The sequence below is a fragment of the Triticum dicoccoides genome, chromosome 6B (genome assembly GCF_002162155.2).
Source record: "Triticum dicoccoides isolate Atlit2015 ecotype Zavitan chromosome 6B, WEW_v2.0, whole genome shotgun sequence".
NCBI classification, from domain to species: Eukaryota; Viridiplantae; Streptophyta; class Magnoliopsida; order Poales; family Poaceae; genus Triticum; species Triticum dicoccoides.
Window position 1 is genome coordinate 5792480 of NC_041391.1, and position 18380 is coordinate 5810859.

General features: G+C 49.5%; 1 protein-coding gene and 1 pseudogene across 3 annotated transcripts; both read right to left on the reverse strand.

Moving 5' to 3' along the window:
- Positions 1 to 1886: 1886 nt before the first annotated feature.
- Positions 1887 to 4273, reverse strand: LOC119326542. 3 transcript variants are annotated; one of them, XR_005158034.1, is made up of 5 exons: positions 4097 to 4273; positions 3097 to 3228; positions 2777 to 2832; positions 2582 to 2632; positions 1887 to 2243 (listed from the first exon to the last, which is right to left on the reverse strand). XR_005158034.1 is itself a non-coding variant. In XM_037600178.1 (3 exons), the coding sequence occupies exons 1-3, from the start codon at positions 4252 to 4254 to the stop codon at positions 2814 to 2816; spliced, it is 309 nt and encodes a 102-aa protein (XP_037456075.1). In that variant the 5' UTR covers positions 4255 to 4273; the 3' UTR covers positions 2682 to 2813. The 3 variants fall into 3 exon arrangements, 2 of the variants coding, with proteins under 2 accessions (XP_037456075.1, XP_037456074.1); XM_037600178.1 differs by lacking the exons at positions 1887 to 2243; positions 2582 to 2632 and having other exon boundaries at positions 2682 to 2832; XM_037600177.1 differs by lacking the exons at positions 1887 to 2243; positions 2582 to 2632 and having other exon boundaries at positions 2682 to 3228.
- Positions 4274 to 4307: 34 nt separating this feature from the next.
- LOC119319988 lies at positions 4308 to 5236 on the reverse strand (annotated as a pseudogene).
- Between the last annotated feature and the right edge of the window lie 13144 nt (positions 5237 to 18380).

Genomic DNA, 18380 nt, shown 5'->3' on the forward strand with positions numbered 1-18380 from the left:
CACCCGTGAAGCCAATGAAAACAGAATCGGCCCCTTCTACAACCTCGAAGGCCTCATCACTCATATTGCAGTTCAAGGTGCTAATGTGGATCACTCAGCTGATGGCGCAGATTCTGATGAAGCGCCAGCTCCTCCTAAGCCATAGAAGCAGAAGAAAACTAAGGTTTCAAAACCCTCTGCTGCACCAAAAGCTTCACATGTGAAGCCATTGGCAACTGCCCCTCCTACATCAAGTATGCAATCTGAAGACCTCTCTCGCGTCTCCAAGAAGGCCGAGAAGTCTATGCAAAATAAGAAGCCCATCCTGAGTACTGGTCAAGCACTGACCCTAGCTGCCGTTCTGAGGAATGAGAATGAAGCCATTGATCTGTCAAGTGACGATGATTTTGGTGAAGATGCTCTTGAGCTGCTGATAAAGAGCAAACAAGAGGCGAAAATCTTCAACGATTTGCCCCTCTTTGATGTGGACATCCTCAACAACTTCATTGATGAATGGTTTACCAATCCGGATCTCAGCATTGATGATCTTCAACTTCCCATTGGCATCAGTGTCGCTTTCCACAGTGCCATTGCAAATGAGCTAGCTCTGGCTTAGAAGATAGTCAAGCTCAAGAAGAAAATTGACTATGAAAAGGCTTAGTTCAAGAAGCACATGGCCAAGCTCAGTGTCACTGATGTTCAGAACTTCAAGATGATGTTGCATGATCTCAAGGAGGCGTTTCACAAGAAACGTGAAGAAGCAAAAGGTTCAAGGAGCGGATGAAACACCTTGCTGCCAAGTGTGTTCAGGCTCATAATGAAGCTGAAAAGCGCAAGGCTCTTGGGCGTCCAAGCATCAACCCCAAGATGGCTGCCAAAAAGAAGAAGCCCACCATGACTCAAGCTGAGGCATCAAGACAAGAAGCACCTCGCATTGTCTTCCCTGCCAGCATGACATGCTCGAAGCCTAAGGTCCCCACAGTGGCTTCAGAATTGAAGAAGACAAGGACAGCCGAGGCCGAAGCCAGAAAACGCAAGAACAAGAATGCTTCTGATGATGCTCCACTGACAAAGAAGCGGAAGACAAAGTCTTCAAAGAAGAATCAGGCTGCTCCTTCAGAGCCCCTTCTTGTTGATCCCCTATCAGTTGCTCGTCCTGCATCCACCCATCAAGAGCATCAGTTAGTTGTTCATGAGCCTGCTTCCACAGAGGCTCCTGAAGCTGAAGAAGTTCCAACTGTTGACCCCACCGCAGCTGAAGACATTGGTCCCCAAGACAATGTAGTAGATGATGAAGTTCTTCCTCAGATCGAGCACAATATGGTATCATCGCCTGTTCTCACGAACTGCGAAATCATCAGCATTGGTCGTCCCTTGACGCCAATTGCTCAGGATGCATCATGGGCTGATCGCCCCCAACCAGATACTCCAAGTCGAAGCTCACCAAGTACTTCCCCACTCAAGTCACCACTACTAGGAAAAACACTACCAGTAGCGTTGGTTTTTTCATAGCAGTAGTGCGGGAAACCGTGCTACTACTAAGACGCTACAGCTAAATTTTAGCACTAGCGCGTTTTTTGCCCCGCGATACAGCTACTACTAACTACTAGTAGCGTGCTATTCTTCCCCCACGCTACTACTATTCTAAGTACTACCAGCGTGCCATTCTTCCCCAACGCTACTACTATTCTAAGTAGTAGTAGCATGCCATTCTTCCCCCACGCTACTGCTAAGTAATTAGATTTTTAAAAAAAAACTTACATGCTATATTCATGGATGGAATACAAGACACATCCGAGGCAAAATAAAAGAAGGTCACATAACCATCTTAGCACTTGCAGCATTCATGGATACAACATTGAACATCTCAACTCAAAAAGATCACAAGATATCATTTATACATCAGATGCACACAACTGTCACCGAAAGGTGGGTACCTTCCCTAGCATTCCACCACCAACCTAACATGACCACTTCTCTAAATGTATCTACCAAGGCGTCGAGGTCCTTCACCTCGGCAACCTCGAGAAGGTGGTGTCGAGGTCCTCCACCTCGGCAACCTCGAGATGGTGGCGTCGAGGTCCTCTGTCTCGACGACCTCCGGACGGTGACGTCAAGGTCCTCCACCTCGACAACCTCCGGTATTGCAATCACCTAGACAATCATCTGTGTGACGCGGTCGTCGGGCTTCATGTCAAAATCCGCCTCCAAGTTGTTGAAGAGAACGACGCCCACCGGGTCGTGGTAGTCTGCGTTGATCACCTCTGCGACCACGCCAGGAAAGTGAAAACATGTTAGTTCACATTCTTGTGCAGATCCAATAGGGTATTTTCTTCATTTATCAATCTCTTTTAGTCTATTATGAATCTTCAAAACGGAAAGACACCTACTAAATGCATACCCTAGCTATACATGTTCATGCTATCTTGTTGTTTTGGTGCATACAAGAAATTTATACTTGTGTATTTGAGCTATATATGCTTGCAATATTTCACAGTTAACATTCTGTTCAACATTTATTGTTGCATGGATAGGGAAATAGACAACGAAGGTCTTCAAAAAAAGCTATGTCGTGCCAGGTAGAAAGAGTGTTGGCACATACCTTGAAGTACACCCTGCTCTTGACATGCTTATCCAACGCGTGGCACACTGACTGAAACAATAACAAGACCATGCACACAGGATCAAAACACCTAGATGATGCTTACTGGTGATTGATTGCAGTTGCAGAACATCAATTCGATTGACGAGTTCTGTTCACAGAGGTATGCATGTGGTAGTGGAAGGGAAGGTGGACCTTGTCAAACTGTAGTAGGATGCCGATACCAAGTCCACTAATAATAACAGTGGTCCCTGCAATGATGAAGGGTCAGGTTGCATCAAGTTGCTTTGAGAAATATTTTGAAAAAGGCTAGCAACATAATTAAAATGTGTACAATAACTGCAGTCACATGGTAAACCAACGCCATCAGACTAACGCTTAACCTCAACAATTTTCAAGAAGATTTTTCTAAGATACTACATGTAATTGACAGGTGCTTTTTGGTGACAATTCAGGTCTGTGAAATCTTGAACCCAACTATGTTGATGACAACAAGGCAGGTAGACAGGACGCACGATTCAGATATGAGACCACAATAGCCAAACCACTGAATACATCTGAATGGAGAGCCATCACTTGGAGTCCAGTAGATGGAACGACTTATAGCATGGTGCCCTGTAGCCGTGTGTTTGGTTAACCTATTACTCCTACATGAGAAGGATGAACAATCAGAATGTGCAGGAAATCATACTTACTAGAGTGATCTTGTCACACACAAGAACAAGAGAAATAAAATAGCAGCAGCAGGTGCACATAAAACTTTTTTCTGCAGTCTATAACTTTGACTTTCGACAAGTTCTATGAGGTAACCAGGTTTATAGCTCTAGTAACAGACATAAATCTTCTTGACAATTTACAGGTGACAAGTGAATTCCAAACAGTAATCAAGAATTTGTATGTGTGCAGCAAAGTGACAGGGAGATTGCGGAGTGAAATATCAATAACTAGAACTTCCAGCTTGAAAATTAAGGGCCTAGGAGAGATTCCAAAAGATACTAGAGTACTGGATTTAGAAAATTACAGATCCAACATACAACAGACAAGAGATACATAGAGCACTGCAAAGACAAAATAATTAATTTGGCAGAATAACTCTACTAAGGGTTCGCCATGATGATCGGCTACAACACCATTGGAGATAGGAACAAGGACTAAATGTGCTCCTCCAATTGTAAAGGTTGTCACATAGAACACAGTACACAAGCAGAATCATTGAACAACTAATGGAAAATTAATTCTAGTCGACATTCAATAAAGTTTGAAGCTTGATAATTTACAACAGTAATAAGAACACAAAAATAATTGTGTGCAACTTAGTTGGACATATCTGCTAACACTAAAGTGGCACATTTATAATTTCAAATACATGCAACTAAGTACCCAATTTTCTGCTGAAGACGAGAAGGAATATATATTTATATGCCGGATCGGCCATGAACGTACCACTAATTGACTCGTATATATGCGAGCAAAGTGAGGGATATTATAATGGTCTAATGGATCTCATAGTCTTACTCGAAGATGCTGCAGTACCAGAGGAAGCGCACGACGGAGGCCCGGCGGACACAGCCGTCCCTGACGAGATGCCTTAGGGGCGTGATGAGCTTGATCTCCATTGTGTGCAGGCCGTCGGACAGCACCAGGGAGTACCGCTCGACCCTGCCGCCTGGCATGCCGTGGCGGACCGCCAGCGGCGGGATCCTCACGGTGTCCACTACCTGCATCACAACCAGCGCCTTGTGCCACGCCTTGCTCTCCGCCCCTACACGTCCTCCACCATTCGCGGCCTGCCGCAGCACCACCTCGTACACCGCTTCCTCCGTCTCGTCCACGCCGCTACTAGGCTCTCCCTGTTGAGCTCCCTCTTGGGCCTCTGTGGCGCATTCTTGGGGTTGGTGAACCATGTCGTGTAGAGGAATTGCTTGTGAGGCCCGTCATGGTCACAAATGAGCCTGAGCTTCTGCTTCTCCCTCATCCACCGCAGCATGATCTTCATCTGCCTCTTGCTTGTCAAACCTCTCAGGCCTACGTCCTGAAGAAAATGAACACACAAGGCACGCTCTAAATGACAAGGAATCTAAAATGACGTTGCAAGAACAGAGAAGACACTGTCCGTCTAGCCAAGTTGCCAGAAAGACATTCCGTCGAACAGGTTGCATGCGGAGATGAATCTCGCACAAGTTCAGCAGCAGCAGCAGTACCTTGACGTGCTCCCAAATGTCGGAGATGGTGAGGGGCCCGTGCTCCTTGACGACATTGAAGATGGTGCGGGTGATGGACTGTGCCTGCTCCGGCGCCGTCGTGAGCTCGATCGGCGCCATCTTGGGCTTCCCCTTCTTTGCTGCCACCGCGCCGCCGTCGCAAACATCTCGGCGCCCACACACCTCTCCCCGCACCCTTTCAGACGAGAGGAGTTGCCGTCACCGCTGCCGTCGGGGAGCAGCCCGGGCTTGTCACCGAGATGGGCCTGGTCGGCTGGGTGGTGAAGGAAGGATGCGCGTGCATGCGGCCTGCAGGACGTGTACACGATGGAGGATCCCACCATTGATCGGGGAGAGGGAGAGACGGGGACGACAGATCGGAGAAGAACCGGGATCCCGGCGGCAGAGGAGAGGAGAGGAGGTGGAGGGAATCTGTATCGGGGGGGATGGGTGCGGTGTGGAGGTGCACTCGTCATGGGACGGTTGGTGGGGTGGGTAATGGATCGGGGGCGGTCTGGTGTGGGACTGACGAACTGTGCTAGCGGTAGCGCAGGGTGTCTCACCGGCGCTACGGTTATCCAATTAGCAGTAGCGTAGGTTTACGACCCACGCTATTGTTATGGTTTGTCCGCGGCGCACGGTCGAGAATTATTTACCAGTAACGTGCCCAAAAAAAACCAACGCTGCTGCTAAATCATACTAGTAGCGTGCTTTGTACACAGCGCTACTGGTAATTACCAGTAGCGTGGGGACACAAATAAACGCTACTAGTAAACTTCTATGTATAAGCATTTTCCTAGTAGTGCACCACTCCGGTGCTTGATGATGATGACTATGTGGTTCATCCAACTCCCACTCCAAGAGCAACGTCTGCATTCCGTAGGCTTCGCAAAGGACCAAGGCCACAAGTTGTTGTGTCGAGCGATCCAGCAGGAGAAGTGCAACCCAACTCAGTAGCACGACAAGTGTTTCCTGAAGCCACTCCTACTGTGATTGTCTCTGAGTCTGAAGCCAAAGCTGCTGAAGACATATCGGCTGCATCAGCCGATGAAAATCAAGAACCCCATGAAGAAGAACAGCGTGTTGCCACACACCCCCACCAATCAAGAAAATGTTCTCGAGGAGAACGTGTCTATGCCCGACCCTCCAGCTACTCAAGTGGAGGTTGAAAATACTGAGGCAGCCACCAACAACACGACTGAAGCCAATGATGTTGTCATGGCTGAAGCTAATGTGGCACCTGTAGTGGGTGTCTGAAGCCAATGACGCACCTGTCACCCATGTATAGCCTGAAGCCATTATCAATGCCTCTGCTCCTGTACCGCCTCCAAGGCCACACACCATTGAGCAAGCATTTTATCAAGGCGAGCTTGTCACTGTCAGATGGCCCATTCTGGTTTCTCCGCCTGCTCCCGGACCTCAATTTGATTATCATGCGGAGCACAGACCTCAGGTTCAGAAGCAAAAACCAAGGCTGCCAAGGTTTCCAGGTACTGCATCTGCGCCAGGATCGTTCAAGGCAAATGGCTTCATTGAACACAACACTTTCTTTGATAGAGCCAAGAACCCGTACTCAAAGCCCAGAATTTCATCTGATCGGTTCTGGAGCTATCAGCACCGTAATTATTATTCCTGTGTCTTATACAATCAAGGGCGCATTTTTTCTCATATGCGTCTTGACTGCAAAGCCATTGCTAGTCTGACCTGTTTGGAAGAAGCCCTAGACTTCTTCGCAGATGCTGGCCTTCTCCAGTTCGTGACCGACAAGGAAAATTGGAATGAAGAGCTTCTGTTACAATTCTATGCTACACTTCACATCCGCGGCTACAACAAGGACATCAAAACCTGGGTCCTTGAGTGGATGACAGGCAATGTGCACTGTCGGTGTCAAAACCGGCGGATCTCGGGTAGGGGGTCCCGAACTGTGCGTCTAGGCGGATGGTAACAGGAGACGAGGGACATGATGTTTTACCCAGGTTCGGGCCCTCTTGATGGAGGTAAAACCCTACGTCCTTCTTGATTAATATTGAAGATGTGTGTTACAAGAGTGGATCTACCACGAGATCAAGGAGGCTAAACCCTAGAAGCTAGCCTATGGTATGATTGTTGTAATGGTTGTTCGTCCTACGGACTAAAGCCCTCCGGTTTATATAGGCACCGGAGAGGGCTAGGGTTACACAAAGTCGGTTCCAATGGTAGGAGATCTACATATCCGCATCGCCAAGCTTGCCTTCCACGCCAAGAAAAGTCTCATCCGGACACGGGACAAAGTCTTCAATCTTGTATCTTCATAGTCTTGGAGTCGGCTGACGATGATAGTCCGGCTGTCCGGACACCCCCTAGTCCAGGACTCCCTCAGTAGCCCCTGAACCAGGCTTCAATGACGATGAGTCTGGCGCGCATATTGTTCGGCATTGCAAGGTGGGTTCCTCCTCCGAATAATCCATAGAAGATTGTGAACACCAGGATAGTGTCCGGCTCTGCAAAATAAATTCCACATTCCACCATAGAGAGAATAATATGTACACAAGTCCAATCTGCTGATGTATTTTGTGGCATGACGTCACACCACTACCAAGCCTTTACTTGAATCGTTTCTTATTATACCACCTCAGCGCGTTTAGCGAAGCGGTTTCCTTGGCACGTCCTGTCGAAGCAGAGATCGTGTTCCCCTTATTCCGGGATTCCCATCAATACGGACGTGGGTAACCCAACCGCGCCCGTTGCCCCGCCCCCTCTATCGGAGGCGAGTCCCGAACGGTCATGGGGACGGCTCTTGGTATTCCCCTTCTTTATAACGGGACCAAGGCTCGTTTCTTTTCTTCAATCCTCAATCGAATCTACTCCTTGCCCCGAGTTCCAACACTCAGAGCCCCAGATTGGAGCGCTTCGGACCTTCAACAATGTCCGGCTCCGACCTACAGGGCCGGTGGATGCCTTCCTCCGTCACGGAAGAAGACGTGCTAAAGCTGCGAGAGGCCAAGTACCTGTCTCACGAGATTTCGCATAGGTTGCCCGTCAAAGGGCAAGTCATTCCCACCCCCGAGCCCAACGAGTATGTCGTGTTTGTATCCCACCTCCGTCGGGGTTTAGGCTTCCCAATGGATCCTTTTGTGAGAGGGCTCATGTTTTACTACGGGTTGGAATTCCACGACTTGGCTCCAGAGTCCATCCTCCATATCTCTTCATTCATTGTTTTTTGCGAAGCCTTCCTCCGCGTTACCCCTCACTTCGGCTTATGGCTTAAGACCTTCGACATGGAGCCGAAGATGATCGAGGGGCGTCAAGCAGAGTGCGGCGGGGCGGTTGTAAGCAGAAGGGCCGACGCTCCATGGCCCGAGGGCTCTTTTCAGGAGGAGCTCGGCTTGTGGCAGCAGGAGTGGTTCTACATAACCGCTCCCAGGGGCAGCAGGCAGAAGCCGCCGCCCATCTTCCGCTCGGGCCCTCCGCAGCGGCTGGTGTCATGGGTCAGCCAAGGGCTCAACTGGGGGCCATCAAAGGACGTGCCCCTATTGCAGGGCCAGATTCAAGACCTCCAGGCGAGGGAGATCGATCTAGTCGTGGTGATGCAGGTCATGCTGATTAGGCGTCTCCTGCCCTGCAAACGTCGTCCTCTCCGGATGTGGGAGTTTAATCCGGAGGGACCACGAATTCTCCAACACTTCATGGGTGCGACACCCGTGGAGATGTATAAACTGTTCTTCGGATCACGAGAGGCGTGCCCGGAATTGACCGAGGACGCCGGCCTAAGCTGCAATCGCCCGGATACACAAGTAAGTAGCTCCGTGTCCGGACATACCATTTTTTTTCTTTTGCCTTTCTATGATTCGCTTTCTGACCAATTACCCTCTAAACAGGAGTGGATAGCGCAAGCAAAACTGATACGGCGTCCGGCTCCCCTCCCAGAGACCGCGCCGAATTCCGTGCTGGTCAGGATGCTGGAGGTCGCGCCTTCAGAGGAAGGCGAAGGGGAGAACAGAGGAACTACCGCCTCAACCAAGGAGGCGTTTGAGGAGGGGGGATCGAGAACCCCTCCTTCCAGGGGGAGAAGAGGACCGCCTCCGAAAACCCGGAGGCCAAAGCCCCCAAGCGGGGGAAGAGATCTTCACCAGAGGGTCCTGCGTCCGGAGAGGCTCCGGCCGCACAGTCTCCCCTAAAGAATCAGCCCTCCAACGAGCCGTAAGTGGAAAAAGGGAGTTTTGTAAATAAGGGACATCCCTATTTGTGCTTCTGAGGATAACTTAAGTTTTTACCTTGTAGTTCGGATCTCCGTCCTTCTCAGATGAGCTCGTCTTCGGGGGAACTCCGTCCGGAGATGATGGAGAGCGAGACGAGCCTGAAGTGTCATCACGGAGGGTATCCCTGAGTCCGGCAGGGCCGAATAATTCGGCACCAACTGGTGTGCGGCAGGGGGAGTTGAAGGATCTGCTTGAGAGGGCGTCCATCTCAGAAGGTCACCGTACACTGATGAGTACGGTGATTGAAAGAATTTCGTCCGCCGAGGGCGGATTGCGTGATGCCGTCAGGAGTTTGCTGGCGAGGTTTGAGGTACGTAAAAATGACATACCCTTAGACAGTTTTACACATAAAGTGCACCCTGTATAGATAGTAGCCCCTGAGACTCGGTAGGGTGTCGAGAACGACAGCGTGCCGAGGATCAAAATCCCAGGTATTGATTTACGCCTTTCCTAAGTAGGTGGCGGACAGTTCGGTGGCTAGCCGGACAGATGGAGTTGCCGAACTAAAGCGGCAGCTCGACGTTGCGGATGCGGACATCGCGCTGGTCAATAAACGACTTGACGAGTCACAAGGTAGGTTTTTTCTCCGTGGTCACCTAGTAAGGGAGCCGAAGCCCACTCCTTACAACATGTGTGTTCAATGCAGATGGTGCCGCTGCTGTGGAGAGCCTTCGGGCGGAACTTTCTCAAGCCAAGGAGCAAGCCAGAAGGAATGATGCGGCTGCCTCTAGGGCGGCCGAAGAGCTAAAAGCCGAAAGGGCCGCACACTGCCGAAGCAGGGAGGAAATGGCCGAAATGGCCGTGAAGTTGAAAGATGCTACCGACTGCAATGACGTTCTTGAAAAGGAACGCCTAGCGGAGCAAGAAGACCTAGGGAAGGCCACCGCCGAGGCCAAGGATGCCCGTACTGCAATGCGGGCTATAAAGGAGGAGCTGCGCTAGTCCGGAGACATTGTGGCCGGCAAGCCCTTTCTGCTGCGCCGAAGGTTTACAGATCCAAAGTATGCTCAGCTTGGCCAGCTGTGGGGTCCGGAGGATCCTTATATGGACTTAGCGGCGAGTGCGGCAGATGCCGTTGTGCACTTCCGAAGTCAGAAGGATCACAAGACGGAAGAGCTGTTTTGGTCTCAATTCCATAGTCCGGAGCGTTCACTTCCGCTGACCGATCGGCTGGCCGAGTGGGCTGAACTGAATAGGTTGTCCGGACTTGCCATGAGAGATATCGTGGCTCATGTCTGGCCGGATAGACCCAGACCGAAGAGTTATTTTGGCTTATTGCAGCAATTCATTGGGGCGGTGTCGCATATCAAGGTGATGAAGTGGTCGGCTTGCATAGAAGGTGCACGGATGGCCCTTGCCCGTGTGAAGACACATTGGACAGAGATGGATGCCACCGCTGTTGCGACCCAGGGTTCGGACGAGAGCCGGTTACCCGCCGAGCACTATTTTGGGGAAGTTCTGCGTGGTGCTCGTGTAATAGAGTCGCAGTGCTCAAAAAATGTCATGTTCAAGTGAACGTTTTTGTTTGTAAAACGATGTTTACTATTTCAGCGCTTTTTGGTACTTGTGCGTTCAAGTATTGAAACATCTCCTGTGCGGCCGTTGATGTATACTTGTGTATAACCTGAAAGATGGCAGTCTTCGGCTTCAGCCCCCACGCACATGGTGCGGGGGTGTTTGCGAAATAGCGCGTTTTCACACTTAATCGAACGTCTTGGTCCTATTAAGGAGGTGATAGCGTAGCAAACGAGGCAACCGGACTATAATGCTTTATCACTTTCACTTAGCCATAGGAGTTCGAAGGTGGGGCTATGATATAGCCCCTAGGGGCACCGCGCTCTCCGAATTTGGGGCGCGTGTGTGCCTAACCGGGAAGCGGTCCTTCGCCAAAGCGGAGGAATTCTAAACATTCCTGAGGTCGATCGAGTGGTTGACCAGTCTCTCGCTACATCATGACAGTCAGTTTTCGGCTTTCTCTACTGAGGCGCTCACCCGGCCGAACCGGGGCACAATCGCAGTAGTTCTCCTGGTGCCGCGTTAGCCGACGATGCGGAACGTAAGGCAGCAAAACACAGGAGCCGGGCAAACCCAACATTTGACCAAAGACATGATTCGAAGCTGATGCATATAAGGCCTAACTCGAGACGCCGAACACTCCCTGAGGTGTTGGGTCTTTATGATGACGGGCACATCAATGCCCTAAGCCCCTAGTGTCCAGGTACGCGCAAGATCCTCTCACGCGGCTGATGCCAAAACGTCAGCCTCCTCACTGGTTATGATGAGAAATCAGGGGATGTATAGCAACAAGAGATAGTAAAAAAGGTTTACGCAGGGTCTTAATCTAAAAAGAATCCTTGCAACGGGTCCCTACTGCACGTTTGTGCCTGTGTCTCCGTTGTGCGGTATCCTGGACGGGTGTAACACGCTGTTCATATGTAAAAGATAGGAACTTGGTTTAAAAAGAAATCGTGTCGAAAATGTATTTAAAACAGAGCATGAATAAATGAATAAAATCAAGCCTTTATTGGCTCCTTGTTGCTCATACGCACAGCCCCTTGTAAAGGGGTGTCTGGCTAGGGAGCCCCTAGTTTATTTATGCCGGACTCGTTCTAGCCGTGTCCGGGGTCTTGAACGACCTTTTAATGAGATGATGCCGCGTGGACCGGGCATTTTAAGTGCAAGAGACGCGTAGTATGGTATTGCATTAAAGCGGACAAAAGCTTCACGTCCCAATAGTGCTTGATGGCAACTTTTGAATGGGGCGACATGAAAAATTAGCTTTTCACGTCGGAAGTTGTCGGGTGACCCGAACATAACTTCTAGTAGTAAGGAGCCCGTGCACTTGGCGGGAGGGCCTGGCGCCACTCCTTTAAAGGAAGTGTGGCTATGTCGAATTTTAGTACGGTCTACCCCCAACTTGCGGATTGTGTCCGGATATAGCAGGTTTAAGTCGCTGCCGCCATCCATTAGGACCTGTGTAAATTGCAGTCCGTCGATTATAGGATCCAATATCAAAGCAGTCCATCCTGTATTTCGAATGCTCCTGGAATAGTCCAGGTGGTCGAAAATAATTGGTTTTGACATCCAATCTCGGGGTTCCGCTGGGGTGGACCATGCGACACCTACTTTGGCGGGTGCCGCATTGTTGTTTCGTGTTATCACATGAAGTGAGTTTACTGTTTTGACTTCTTATGGGAAAGTCTTCTGTTTTCCGGTGCTCTGCTGGTGGGGTTTGTCATCATCCTCGCTTGGTGCGTCGAGCCCCTTGTGTTCGGCGTTGAGTTGGCCGGACTGTTTGAAGACCCAACAATCTCGATGGGTGTGGTTTGCAGGCTTCCCGGGTGTACTGTGGATTTGACATATCCGATCCAAAATTTTGTTCAGGTTGGATAGCTCGTCGCTGTTGTCCTTGAGGGGAAGTGTTTTGTTGTTCGGCCGCGAGCTTTTGAATCCGGCGTTAACTGTCGTGCTCTTTGGGCTCTTTTCTTTATTTCGGCGCTGGTCCTTTCTGCGCCGTGGTTTTTCGTTTCCATCTCTGATCTCGGATGTACTCGGGTCGCTGGTGCTGCGTCTTGCTAGCCAGCTATCTTCCCCCGCGCAAAACCGGGTCATGAGGCTTGTTAGCGCGGCCATTGTCCTCGGCTTCTCTTGGCCGAGGTGTCTGGCGAGCCATTCGTCTCGGACATTATGTTTAAAAGCTGCTAAGGCTTCGTCGTCCGGACAGTCGACTATTTGGTTCTTTTTGGTGAGGAACCCGTTCCAGAATTTGCGCGCTGATTCTCCGGGCTGTTGGGTTATGTGACTTAAATCGTCTGCATCCGGAGGGCGGACATAAGTCCCCTGAAAGTTTGCTCTAAACGCGTCCTCGAGCTCTTCCCAGCTTGCAATGGTATTTTCTGGGAGGCTTTTGAGCCAATGCCTGGCTGGCCCTTTGAGCTTAAGGGGTAGATATTTTATGGCGTGGAGATCATCTCCTCTAGCCATATGTATATGCAGGATGTAATCCTCAATCCAGACTCCGGGGTCTGTTGTTCCGTCATATGCCTCTATGTTTATGGGTTTGAACCCTGCTGGAAATTCGTGATCCAGCACCTCATCGGTGAAACATAGTGGGTGTGCGGCGCCCCTGTATTTGGGTGTGCCGTTATCTTCGAACACTCGGCGTGTTATGTTACTTCCTAGGGCCCTCTTCTTCGGCCCATAAATGGACCTGACTGGGCCATCCGTTTTGCGAAGATATTTATGTGTGTCATGTGCTGGCTTGTGTGCAGCGCCGCTTGCCGCTCCTGGCCTGCCTTCTGGTCGTCTATCCGGCCAGGCGGCCTCTTTGCTTTTTAATTGTGGGGGCTCTACGGCCTCCTCGTCGAGTTCGGGAAGCAGCTTGCGCTTTGGGTAGCTCTTTGTTTGTTGGCTATTGCCATATTTGTCCGCGGTCTTGAGTACTTTGCTCCACCTCATTCTGAGTATGTCTTCCGCTGTTTTGAGCTTCCGCTTCTCCTTCTTCAACTTTCTTGCAGTGGTGACAAGCCTTTTTTGGAGGTTCTTATGCTCCGGTGGTGTGTCCGGTGTGAGATCGTCCGGACTGTTGTCTTCGCCGAGGGTGAGTTGATTATCCAATTCATCCTGTTCGGATGGCTGCTTGGTTGCATGTTCGTCGCCCACTGGTTTGCCCTGCGCTATGGCTGGGTCACTATGAGTGCTGTTGTTATCGAGGCGGGACTTGGGGCGGCGCTTGCGTCGCCGTTTTGGTTGTTTTTCGGGAGAATTATCCTTCGCCGCGTCCCGTTGTTCCTCGTTATCGCTCCCTTTTAGGGTGTCCACCATGTATATATCATGAATTGAGGTGGCTTTCCAGTGCCCTGTAGGCGCTGGTTCTTGATCGTCTCCGGCATCGTTGTCCATATGTCGATGTCTTCGGAGTCATAGTCTAGCATGTCGGTTAGATCATCGACAGTGGCTACAAAGTGGGTGGTGGGTGGGCTTTGAATTTCTTCGTCGTCCGCATCCCGGCCATCCTGTCCGCAGTCCGGCCAGGGTTCTCCTGATAACGAGAGACACTTTAGCGAATTCAGGATGTCGCCAAAGGGTGAGTGTTGAAAGATGTCCGCAGCGGTGAATTCCATGATCGGCGCCCAATCGGATTCGATTGGTAGGGGCGCAGGAGGTTCGGAGTCCGGCAAGGGGTCCGGCGCCTCGGAGTCACGAGCTTTGCAAGGGACAAGGTCAGTATTCGGCTCCATCACCGTGGAAGTTGCAGCTCCCGAGGCGGTGTCCAGCCACCTGTCCTCGATCTGTGCGGTCGGCTCGGAACTATGGGTCAGAGTGGACTTGTGTGCGGCCTCCAGGGTACTGTCCAACGGCAGAGCTAGATCATGCCCATCGTGACAGTGCGGCACGCTCGGCTGTGGCTCAACTCCATCGAAGATCAAGTCCCCGCGGATGTCAGCTGTGAAGTTTAGGCTTCCAAACCTGACCTGATGGCCAGGGGTGTAGCTTTCGATCTGCTCCAGATGGCCAAGCGAATTGGCCCGCAGTGCGAAGCTGCCAAACACGAAGATCTGTCTGGGGAGAAAAGTCTCACCCTGGACGGCGTGGTTGTTGATTGAAGAAGCCATCAAGCCTATCAGTGATGACACAGAGGAACTCCCAATGGAAGCACCAATGTCGGTGTCAAAACCGGCGGATCTCGGGTAGGGGGTCCCGAACTGTGCGTCTAGGCGGATGGTAACAGGAGACGAGGGACACGATGTTTTACCCAGGTTCGGGCCCTCTTGATGGAGGTAAAACCCTACGTCCTGCTTGATTAATATTGAAGATGTGTGTTACAAGAGTGGATCTACCACGAGATCAAGGAGGCTAAACCCTAGAAGCTAGCCTATGGTATGATTGTTGTAATGGTTGTTCGTCCTACGGACTAAAGCCCTCCGGTTTACATAGGCACCGGAGAGGGCTAGGGTTACACAAAGTCGGTTACAATGGTAGGAGATCTACATATCCGTATCGCCAAGCTTGCCTTCCACGCCAAGGAAAGTCCCATCCGGACACGGGACGAAGTCTTCAATCTTGTATCTTCATAGTCTTGGAGTCCGGCTGACGATGATAGTCCGGCTATCCGGACACCCCCTAGTCCAGGACTCCCTCATGCACCATGAAGCCAAAGATCTTGATCTCATTGAGCTTACTGGCCTGCCCACTCTAGGTGAACTATATGAACCTGGTTGTTAGCTTCACCGCAATGCTTTGGAAAGCATATTCCAGAAGCTAGAGCCCAACATGAGCCAAATGTTGAGTATGATGAAGCCTCTGCCACAAGATGTTGAATATCCTAAGGAATTCTTTGTTGATGACCTAGAGTATCTGCCTTGCACCATCTATCACATTATCAGGCGAACTCTATGGCCCATCAAAGGACATTCTTCTGCAGCAAAGCTTGAAGGCTCAATGAAGACATTGGTCTTCTATATTCTCAATGGCATCAGCTTCAATGCTCAGGGTTTCTTCATTCGCCAACTTGCTGCATCTGGCTTAGATATATTTGGTCTGAAGTTCTATGCTCCATGGGTAATGTGACTTATCAAGCTTCACTCTGCTCTTAACTATCAGCCCTCTGCACACAACCATCTCATATTCTTGCCAGAGGTTGATATGTTTGTCAAAGCCATATACCCAGAGCCTGCCAAGGAGGCAATTTATCTTCACAATGTCGATCATCAAAGTTTCTCTCAACATGTTGAAGGAGTTCATGCTGCCATTCGTGTTTCTCCTTTGGCTGGAAATACTCGTGCACCTTGTCGTGCCCGTACTGAAGCCACTGAAAGCACTATTGCTCAAAGGCCTCGGAAGAGATCTCGTGTTCTCAATGATCAAGAGCTTCTCGTGGCCTTGCATCAGAAACACAATAAGCATCATTTCTGGCTGAAGCATCAGATGCAGAGTCTCTTGATGGATGTTAATCGCATTCGCAATCTCGCCACCAAGAATGCATTTGTCACTCACGAAACCTGTCGACGTTCGTGGAAGAGTCTGACACTACTCAGTTCTGAAGATGATCTTCAGCAAGATGGCTTTACAAAGCGATTCAAGTTTGATTTCACTCCTCCCAGGAATGTTGTCTTGCGTCGGACTCCTTCACGCGAAGATTCTGAGTACTCCTCTTTGGCAGCCACTGTAAATGCCAGAGTCATCGATGATGAAGACGATGCTACATCACCAACAACCACTTCAGCATGTATCGACACTGCACCAGGCCCGCATGCACCACCAAACTCCAACATCGACCCTGCTCCTACTGCGAACGAGTAGACGCTCTAGGTCTTCAAACCTTTTTGGTCATTACTGACAAAAGGGGGAGAAGCATATGAGTTGATAGTCTTCAAGCGGGTCCTTATGGATGGTTGCATTATTTTGCTGCATTACTTTTGCCAAGTCTTACAACTCTCGCTTTTGATACATTTGGTTCTCTGAGTTGTAACACTTAAACTTGATGGTCGTCTGCTACTTTACTTGCTATTCTGTGATGCGATGATAAATCCCGCATGAAGTCATTCTGCAGACGTCCATTTTTCATTATGCATATCATTATCTTTGTTACTTCTTATATGCATAATGCATTGTCTTCACACTTTGATTATGGCCTCCACAAAGCAAAACCTGCCATGTGCATTTGCATTCAAACGCAAATCATTTATATGCACATCTTCAGGGGGAGCCTCGTCTCATGTATGAAGACAATACTCACAACACTAAAACTTTCCCATACTTTTATCCCCATTGAAAACTTCAACCAGTTTGTCATCAATCACCAAAAAGGGGGAGATTGTAAGTGCATCTAGTGCCACCCCTAGTTGGTTTTGGAGTATTGACGACAAACTTGGTTGAGGGACTAATGTGTTTGTGAGAATTGCAGGATAACACAGGTAGTAGTCCCATATTGATTCGGTTTACCTACCAGAGATGACCCCTAAAAATGTGTGAAGACATTGAAGACAAGGGTGGTCTATGAAGACATTCACATTGAAGATTATGACATGAGAAGACATCGCGTGAAGACTATGGAGTGCGAAGACATAGTTGTTTCGTAGTTTTCTTTTCTTCTTTGTTGAGTCATATGAACCACTGTACTGTTAAGTGGGGTCCAAGTGAACAAAGTCAGAGTGACTGATGTGATGCTCAACCAAATCCTATGTCTTCGAGCGAAGACAATGAGAGCAAATCTTATCCAGAGCTGGATGAGTCAGCTTTACTTGTAGCCCAAGTCAAGCTGCCACGTGTGTTTGAAATCTGACCGTTGGAACACGTGTTAGTTCCTTAGTGACCCAGGGTCATTTCGAACATATCAGGTCGGGTTGCCTTCTAGCTATAAATAGCCCACCGCCTACACAATAAATTGGTGGCTGCTCAGAGTTAGTGCATGGCTTTTGTCGTTTGAGAGCAACCCCGCCTCAAAAGCCTTGAGAGAGAATCCTTACGAGGACAAAGCCCAAAACACCCAGAGCCAAAGAGTGTTAGGCATCACTGAAATCTTTCTATCCGCGTGATCTGAAGACTTATTACACTTGAGGAATGTGAATCCTCTAGCCGGTTAGGCATCACGTTCTGAGCATCCAAGAGTCTTGTGGATTGCCGGTGAAAGAAGTCTGTGAAGGTTTGGAAGTCTCCCTTGAAGACTTATCATAGTGATTGGGCGAGGACTAAGTGTTCTTAGCTCAAGGAGAATAAGGTGAAGACGCGGTCTTCTGAGTTAAATCTCAGCCTCCCTAACCAGACGTAAAGTTGTCACAGCAACTGGAACTGGTTGAACAAATCCCTTGTCCTCTCCGAGCAACTGGTTCTATCCTACCTCTCTTGCTTTACTTATAGTTTGTCTTCATGAAGTCTTTGCCTACTCGCCTTATCTGTTTGACTGCACCTAGTGAAGACAATTGTCTGTTTGGCTTCATACTATCTTCCTACCTGATCCATATTACCTAGCTGCTCATAGTGTTGGTGCTTTCATTACATTGCTTACTTGACTATGGCTTGTCTAGTGTAGTCTACCTTCCACTGCATATCTATAGGTTCATTTCTATCGTTTCTCTTTGAAACATCCCTGTTTTGAAGACTTCCATAAAGTTCGCCTATTCACCCCCCCCCCCCTCTAGGAGAATATTAGCACTTTCACTTCTTCTCCACCTCGTCAGGTTAGCAGCACCACCAACTTGACGAAATCGAATCATGCCTGCGAAATTTAACCGAATCAAATCAATGAGAGAAAGGGGGAGAGGGAGGCGCGGGGAGGAGATGAGGGGACCTAGTGGATGAGCTCCATGGCTTGGGCACCGAAAGCACCGCAGTAGATCTGGCTGTCGGCTACTCGATCAG